General features: G+C 45.0%; 1 protein-coding gene across 1 annotated transcript; it reads right to left on the bottom strand.

Annotated features, from left to right (window-relative positions):
* Positions 1–2,286: 2,286 nt before the first annotated feature.
* Positions 2,287–4,700, bottom strand: myf5 (myogenic factor 5). Its single transcript, XM_080022102.1, has 3 exons — positions 4,140–4,700; positions 3,015–3,087; positions 2,287–2,733 (listed from the first exon to the last, which is right to left on the bottom strand). The coding sequence occupies exons 1-3, from the start codon at positions 4,593–4,595 to the stop codon at positions 2,540–2,542; spliced, it is 723 nt and encodes a 240-aa protein (XP_079878228.1). The 5' UTR covers positions 4,596–4,700; the 3' UTR covers positions 2,287–2,539.
* Positions 4,701–9,143: the final 4,443 nt, after the last annotated feature.

Genomic DNA, 9,143 nt, shown 5'->3' on the forward strand with positions numbered 1-9,143 from the left:
AGCGTTGCAATTTTGATCTCGCAACACAAGAGCTAGTTTCCATAATTTATTTAGTGTGCGGGTATATATATTGTGTTTGAGGCATTTCAAAACTCCTAAAGCCGTAATACGGACCGTCTGCTCCTCTCCATCGTCCAGATCCAGCGGGTCCAGTGAGTGAGTGACGGCTTTTTAATTCGTAAGAAAACGTGCACTGTATTGTGCTTCCGCCAAGACTGCAAAACTATCCAACAGGAGAAACAGCACCCCCTGGTGGTTCAACTATGAACTGCAGCAAAGCCATACAGCAGGTTAATCAGAGGAAACTCTTGCTTCTCAAGGCAGCATCGCCGCTTAATACATTCCATTTACAGGGCAACAAATAACCATGAAGTATAAATCCCAACAGCGATTTAATAACCAGTTCATTTATTTTCCCGCTTTGCCACTACAGACACTCGATGGCTGAGTGATTTATGAATCACGACAAACATTTAGGAAGATGGAAAATGACATCATTGACATTTGGAGTGCATTTCTTGGCAGCCAGGGGCGTTATTGAAATACAACCCCCCTCCGTCGGTATGTTCACTAAGCCCCGGACGCATCCAACATCGCGGCTCAGGAATAGAATCACTACTTAACCGCTGCCATAATGCACCGCAGAATTAATCCAGCCCTCGTTTCACAACACCGCCGCACACTGATGTAAGTGTAAACGTCTCCTGAGGCCAAGCAGGTGATTAGACAAGAATCTTTTAATTAGGGGGGTTGAGAATCCAGCCTATGGTGTCGGAGTTCCTTTCTCTGGCGACTCACGAGCTGCCACAAGCTCATTTGCAAGTGAAGGTTGATTTACATGAACCTTCCCAGGGGCTCCAACTAGGAGGGGCGGAAGCAGAGGCATGGTGCAAATTGTGCACACTACGGGTAGAAGTACAATACTGAGGGGTGTAGTGTAGGAGGCGTGCATGAGGGAACATGAGATAGACAGACAGACAGGCGGACAGACAGACAGACAGAGGGATGGACGGGTGGATGGATGGAGGTTCTTTATGGAGCTGCTTCTGCCTGGAATATGCTCCCCATCAACATCAGACAAACCAAAACTACATTTTCTTCAGAAAAGTTACGAAAACAAAACTTGATGACTCTCATATCAATGTTATTGTGGTTTTTGCTGTTCGGGAGCCTGGAGTTGTTTTTATTTTCTTTTTGTGTATATGTGACAAGTTTGTTGCTGTTTTCATGGTGGGTTGCTGTTGTTGATTGTTTCATATGTAGAGTCTTTTCACATATTTTCAGATATTTATGGCTTGTTTTGCCCTTTTGTTTTATTGATACAGTGTCATTTTGATTATTGTTTGTTTTTGTAGATAGACAGTGCGACGTAGCTCCGCCCCCTCAGCCACAGCAGCGTCTCCATTTGCTGCCAACGCTGGTGTTGATGGAGTAATCAAAGGCGTTAAAGATTTCTCACATTTGGTAGGAAGAGAACAAACACATAGACAATGACCCCAAACCGCCCCCCCCCCCCCCCCAATTCCCACACCAAAGGGAAACCAGAAAAAAAAAAACACCATTTAAATTTATGGATGTATTAAAACCTTCGAGTCGTTTTCAATATTCTCTATTGAAACGCCTCCTTTTTCGCACATTTCTCAATGCCTCAGACCGATTCTGATTCCGGTCGATAGCGGCGGTATCAAAGGGAGATCGAGGCGGGGTTCTCTGTGCTAATCGGCTGCACCATCCCAAAATCCCCCAAAAAAGTCCCGAATCTCTCCGTCTCCGCTCAAATCCAAAACAATTCATTTCGTTTCCCTGTGAATTTCAAACATGTTTTTCATCGCTTCAATAATGGTGGGTGATGAGGGTTTCAGCGTTCTGCCGTTTCACAACCCAAATCCAAATGGGGAACCGTGGGTGTGCGGAAAATGTTTTTTTACTTCCCACAGTCCATGTTTTCATTGAATAGAAGACGTGGTTTAAGATAACACGGAAAAAAATAGTTGTTTACAAACATGGACGTGTGTTTAAAAACAGTGTTCATCATAGCTCTAAAAGCACTGACGGTGAATGCTCTTCCTTTTCAACACGGTTTAAATAATGGTTAATTGTCATAATGGTAATTGATGATAGTTCATTGCATATTATCCAGGATGCCGTCTCTAGAAAATGGCAAAAAGCATAAAATGGATCAAATCGAAAATGAAATCGAACAGAGGAAAAACCAACGAAACATTTTAGACAACCACCGTTTCTACAAAACGAAGAGAACTTTAATGATCATAGCGACGTGGAAAGTAAGAAAAAATACAATACTTCTTAAATACTACCTTACGCGTTGAATAATAATGCACGCAAATTAAATATGTTTCATTCGCTATAGGAGAATGCATAGAATAAATGGGCATTTACAGTTGATATTTACAATCTTATGTACAATATAAAAAGGTTTGGCTGGTGACGGCCACAGTCCCTTTCCCCTCGGTGCTTCCAACCGGGTCTTGGAGGAGGTTTGGTGGTTTTGGTGGTTGGGGGGTTTTTTTTTCGCCCCTCACAGGACGTGGTAGATGGGCCGGGACCCGGGGCTCTCCGGCGTGCAGGGCTGGGAGTCGGAGCCGCAGGACGAGAAGGAGACGCCGTCCATCTGGACGCCCGACCCGCCGGCCTCCACCGAGGACAGGCGGTCCACGATGCTGGACAGACACTCCAGGCTGGAGGCTCCGACCGCCTTGTCCCCAGCGCTCTCTGATGGAGGGGGGGGGGGGGGGGGGGGGGGGGGAGGACGGTTAGACGTGTGCTGTACAACAATGCCTCATTTGAAAAGTACGAATTCCCACGCATCTGTGAGCCTAAACCCAAGTGATTTGACCAAAGCACGCCACCGCTAATCAAGGGAAACCACTGATTGAAAAAGAAAAAAGAAAAAAAAAAAAACAAGGGCTAGTTCTGAGATATTTATTTATATATTTTAAACTATTCTACACTTTTAAAACATGATGAAGGAAAACGACTCGAAAAAGTCTTACCGTTCCTGACATAAGAATAGCTGTTGCTGTAGTTTGCGTTCAACTGCGGCCACACGGGACTGTTGCAGTCGGCCTGGAAGGAAACGAGAAAACAAAACAACGTAAGTATGGATCATAAAAAAAATGTCCCGTAACCCGTCATCTGGGTAACCCATAACAAGTCATTTGTCAAAGTGCTTCACGCTCCCGTACATATAATTTTTATATGTATGCGCTTTCTTTGTTTGTATATACGGCATATGCCAAGGGAAGACCTCTAAAATCCCCGCATAAATCCAACATATTTTTTTGGCGGACTAATAAATCCTGCGTTCCGAGGTCACATGGGTCTTCATTTCACGGCCACCTTCCAGCCGTCAGCGGCGGCGTGCACTCCCACGTACGCTGGCCTTCGCAGGCTCCAGGCGTGGCCAATCGATTGCGCCAGTGGAAGCAACACCGGTTTGTGCAAGACGACACTTTCCAACCAGTAAATCTGCAGAAAATCCTGGCAGGGGCGGCAGAACATGCAGGCGGGATGGAATGCGGAGAAAAGCGCCCCGTCCTTCCCTCGCCAGACTCGCGGCGAGGCGGATTTAGCCGGGTTTATTGGAACTATAAAGTGGTGGGAAAGCCGTGACGCCATCCTCCACTGCAGATTCTATTGCTTGGCGTCCCTCGCTTTGAGAGTCGCGCCGGAGCCACTGTGCATCACAGCTAAGTCTCAAGAGGTCGACCGCAACTGAACGGAGACCTGGTGTTTCCCAACACTGGGCGATGAATGATGAAAGAAAGTATTGATCTTTGAAAGAGGATCTCAAAGAGTTATAAAATAGTTGAGCAGCTGGGGCGAAAACCAACCCAAAAAGAAAAACCCCGTTCCACGTTCCCCAACAAGTTAAAGCGAGAACCTGACAACTTCGTTTTGGGCCAAACAAGCAAGATACTATTGCATAAAGATTACACTTTGCATCAGTGGTATGCGTGTGGAATGCTAGGACATACTGCTACTGACCAATTAAAAACCCATTATCTGCTGAAGACCACATAGATGCAAGGAGTTACACAAATCTCACCAATATAACGGGTGAGATGTCAGGGTGGATACAGCCATGGACGTTAGCAACAAGTAGTCAGGGGTCTCACCATGCTGTCAGAGCAGCTGGACAGAGGGCTGCCGGGCTCCGAGCTGCTCTCCCCGGGCAGGGTGTAGTAGTTCTCCACCTGCTCGTGGAGCAGCTCCTGCAGGCTCTCGATGTACTGGATGGCGTTGCGTAGGATCTCCACCTTGGGCAGCCGCTGGCTGGGGTTGGCTGAGGTGCAGCGGCGCAGGGCCTCAAAGGCGTGGTTGACCTTCTTCAGCCGCCGGCGCTCCCGCATGGTGGCGGCCCTCCTGCGGTCCACCGTGCTGGGCTTGCGCTTGCAGGCCTTGCAGGCCCACTGGAGGCAGTGTCCGGGCTGGTGCGGGCCCCCGGGGACCCGGATGTGCTCGTCCTCCTCGGAGCCGGCGAGTTCCATGCCGCCGGGGCCGAATTCCAGGCTGTCCGGAGAGGAGGCGCAGGCCCTGTCGTAGTAGACCTGGGACGGGGAGAAGACGTCCATGGCTCGTTCTTGATGAGAGTGGAGGGAGGATTCGATAGATGGACTGATAGATGGGAAGATGGACGGAAGGAAGGAGGGAACAATGTTCTTTGGGTAGAGCGGAGGGGTGAGGGAGAGGAGACCTCTGAGTGATATGAGGGGGCTGTTGCCAAGGGGCCTCCCTTATATGCCCCTAGGCCAGAGCCCAGGGCCCACATTGGCCAGATCTAATTACCATGGCCCATTGGCCCAGCCAGGAGGCAGCTCCCCCCCTACCCTATCTCTAACCCCCAGTACCCTGCAGAGCTTTCCCACATCTGCCCTCACTGGTGTTTTCCCACTCATCACCACTCTTTCCTTCCAGTGGCCTTTCACCGGCAAGGCCACGATGAGTAAAATGTTTTGGAATTTTTTAGAAGACCTGGTTTAGTGTTAAGCCATTTTATCCAGAATCCGTCGCCAATTTTTCATTTGTTTCAAATGCATGACTGTTTAATCTAAACCCACAGTTATCTGACGTCCCGACGTTGTCTGACAACCAAACATTATCTGACGACAACAAGTCGAGCATTGAGACGCGGGCCCATATTTCAGGCGGAGGTACACGCCGTTGGGTCAAACTGTGCAGAAAACGAGAGTGAACATGTGAAGCGGTTCGCAGGACGTTTTTACGGTGGAGACAACAGCGTTGCAGATGCAGCCCAGCTGCAAAGGGAGGTGTAACATTTCAAACCCGGCAAATTCACATGGCGGCGGCATAAGCCCCCTCTAAACACCCCCTTAAGTCATCATGGAAGGTGTCGTGTGTGGTGTGCGTGTTTGCCAAAGCTCATTAAGTCAGTAATTAAACAATTAGCAGCACTTTGCCGCCTCGTGGGCCAAATTTTCACCGTTAAATGTTACTGCCACATGCACTTAGGCCCAGTCTCAGACAAATGGACATTAGCAGGGCGTCTGCGGGTATCTCAGAATTACAGCTGATACTGTTCAAGACTTTTCAAGACAAATTTACACAATTTAACACTCATTTCCACAGAACCTTAGGAAATTCAGTAAGTACAAGGACTTTCTTGGATTTTTTCATTTCAAGGTAAGAATTGCAGGCAAGTGTAAAGTGAGTTGGGTTCATCTAAACATGAAGTAAGCACGAAGTGAAGTACTAGTTTCAGTGGCTGCCTTCGGGTTTAAGAACATCAGTTGACTCTGATGGACGGTAGAAGAATTTCACTCATTTTGACCAAAAATATATGGATTAATTAAATCTGGTAAAATGTAAATGTCGAAACTAAGACCTCAAAAAAATCGGATTCAAGGCTATTCAATTACTTTTAAGGCCCAACATTTGTAAAATAGGAGATTTTTTTTTGTTTTTAAGGACCTGCAGACACCCCGATCAGACCCCAAAGACGGTGTAAACTTTCATTATAAAACCCCTACGGTCAAACTAAATCGGCCCCCAAACAACATAAAATGCCGCTCAGTGTTTCGGCTGAGGCGCTGTCGACAGCTCCCGAGGATACAACGCGGATATTTCTCACAGTGTGTCAAAACGTTTGCCGGGGCCCAATCTGGGAGCCGCGCGCACCTAAAACAACACCGTTCATTGAAATTGCGGACAGCTGAAGAAGACGTTGTCTTGTTGTAGCTGTCCGGGAGATCAGAGGGATCAGGGGCTGTGAACAACAGCGGCACAACGACAAAACCTGGCCGGGACCCGGGTGACTGGGCTCCGGGTTAGATGACGCCAGCACACGGCGCTGACGCGGGGCCCGTTCTGTGATCCGGGGTGGTCGAGGGGGGAGGGAGGGATTGGATGTCCCCGAGAAAGCCAAGAAAGGAGTTCTGGGATTGATTTCGGAAAGGGAGGATGAAATCCCTTTTTTTTTTTTTTTTTTTTCTCACAATGAAGTCGGATTCACACTTTGATTCCAGGGGTCCGACTTTGTCCTTCGAATATTGACGTCCGTCTCAAAATTCCCACGACTCACAATTCTGACTTTTTCCTCATAGTTCTTTAATCACCAAATTTTGATTTTATCGTCTGGATTTTTTTTTGCTCCATTCTCACAGTTCTGACTTTCCACATTGATTCCAAAACTCAAATACATTTTTTTACAAGGAAATATATATTTTATTTATTATTATTTATTTTTTTTATTAAAAAAATTCAAAATACATAAAATCTTCATGTGGCCTTAATCCTCTCGAGAATAAAGTTAGAATTCTGAATTCGATCTCAGAATCAAGACTTTGATTTCAGAATTCTGTCTTCATTCGCAGAAGTTTGACTTTATTCTTCGAGTTTTCCCCCTGTTCTCAGAATTCTTTTATTTTTCTCAACGTAATGATTTCAATATCATAATCCTGATTTCGATCCCATAATCTGACTTCAATCTTCGAATTCTGACTTTCCTCTCAGAGTTTTGACTTTAATTTCATAATTGGGATTTTAGTCATAAGTGAAATTTTTATTATAATTTAAATATCAGAATTCTGACCTAATTCTCGGTATTCTGAGATCAATTTCTGAATTTAAAATACAGTTTTTCACATTATTATTTATTTGTAATCCTCTTCCGTAGTGTTGATCTAGGCTCGCCCTCTGGGGAATCGGGGTTCTTTCCGAGTGTTTGTTTCTTTACGGCTTGGTTGTGGAGTTGTTGTCAGGGGTCAGAGCCGGAGTTAAGTGTAGGGCAGGAGGTGCCTTTTAATGTCCGCCTCCCTCACGCCTCAAACCCTTATTTCTTCCAAACTGCTCCCGCTCTGACTCGATGCCGGTGATTTGGTGCGACCATCCATTGCACGGACGCTGACGCGGGCGTATCATTTCAGTTCCCCTCCCCGGGCCTGTATGACCCGCCGCCAAAATCACCTCCTTCAATTGTTTTGGTCAAAATCGGAATGAGTTTTAGTCGGCGTAGTAGTACTTTGCAAAAATTCCATGAACTTTGGGGGTGGGGCTTGCGGCGCCACACATTTCTGATTGGTCGAGTGCTCTAATCGCCATTATTATTTAAAAACAAATCTGCAGCCACGAACGACTGCATGTAGAGTTAGTTTTTTGTTCTAAAAAGTTCAGTTTGTACAAATATTTGTTTTTATAATGAAAAAATAATAATAAAAAATAAAGACCAAGTGTATATGTATATATATATATATATATATGAACACACTTAGACATGTGGTGCAGTGCTGTGAGTGAGATCCTACCCTCCCACAGACTAGACCCAGGTTCGATTCCCTGTGTTTCAACTTGTGTTCTTCAATATTTCATACTTGATAATAAAATCTTGATTGTGAAAGTGAATATTTTTTTAGACACGTGATTTTCCACTTTATCACTTTGGTTATCTTTCTTTTTCCATTTTATTCTTATCGTTGGTGGATGGTATCTGCATTAGCGCCACCTGCTGGACTGGAGTGGACCACTTTGCTGGAGCATCACGGGCAAAAATGACGTTTAACAACAGCAACATCGCTTTTTCATCATCTTCATGGGTCTTAAGGTGGAAACGCAGCAGCGTGGGCATGTGCAAGCAGAGGCATTTCACTTATTTTCAGATTTTTTTTTTTCGTTTGTTTTTGCCTATTTGTTTTATTGATACAGTGTGATTTTAAGTATTGTCTGTTTTTATTGCTGTTGTTTTTGCGTGGACCCCAGGAAGACTAGTGACCACTTTGGGGAAGTTAATGGGGGATCCAAATAAATAATAAAGATCGATAGACAGACCGACAGACAGACAGACAGACAGACCGACAGACCAACAGACCGATAGATAGCTAGATAGATAGATAGATAGATAGATAGATAGACAGACAGACAGACAGACAATAGACAGACAGACAGACAACCAGATAGATAGATAGACAGACAGACAGACAGACAGACAGACAGACAGACAGACAGACAGACAGACAGATAGATAGATAGATAGATAGATAGATAGATAGATAGATAGACAGACAGACAGACAGACAGACAGACAGACAGACAACCAGACAGACAGACAGACAGATAGATGATAGACAGACAGACAGACAGACAGACAGACAGACAGACAGACAACCAGACAGACAGACAGACAGATGGACAGATAGATAGATAGATAGATAGATAGATAGATAGATAGATAGATAGATAGATAGATAAATAGATAGATAGATAGATAGACAAACAGACAGATAGATGATAGACAGACAGACAGACAGACAACCAGATAGACAGACAAACAGACAGACAGACAACCAGATAGACAGACAGACAGACAGACAGACAGACAGACAGACAGACAGACGGATAGATTGATAGATAGATTGATAGATAGATAAATAGATACAGACAGACAGACAGACAGACAGACAGACAGATAGATAGATAGATAAATAGATAGATAGATAGACAGGCAAACAGACAGACAAAGAGACAGACAGATAGACAGACAACCAGACAGACAGACAGACAGATGGACAGATAGATAGATAGATAGATAGATAGATAGATAGATAGATAGATAGATAGATAGATAGATAAATAGATAGATAGATAGATAGACAAACAGACAGATAGAT

This window comes from Zeus faber, assembly GCF_960531495.2.
Source record: "Zeus faber genome assembly, chromosome: 21".
NCBI classification, from domain to species: Eukaryota; Metazoa; Chordata; class Actinopteri; order Zeiformes; family Zeidae; genus Zeus; species Zeus faber.

What these genes read in the sequence shown, in the direction of transcription:
- myf5 (XM_080022102.1), bottom strand. Translation starts at nt 4,595, where the DNA reads ATGGACGTCTTCTCCCCGTCCCAGGTCTACTACGACAGGGCCTGCGCC. An exon ending in CCAGCTGCTCTGACAGCATG is followed by an intron (nt 3,088 to 4,139) that starts GTGAGACCCCTG and finishes GTTTCCTTCCAG; the next exon opens with GCCGACTGCAACAGTCCCGT. An exon ending in CTATTCTTATGTCAGGAACG is followed by an intron (nt 2,734 to 3,014) that starts GTAAGACTTTTT and finishes CCCCTCCATCAG; the next exon opens with AGAGCGCTGGGGACAAGGCG.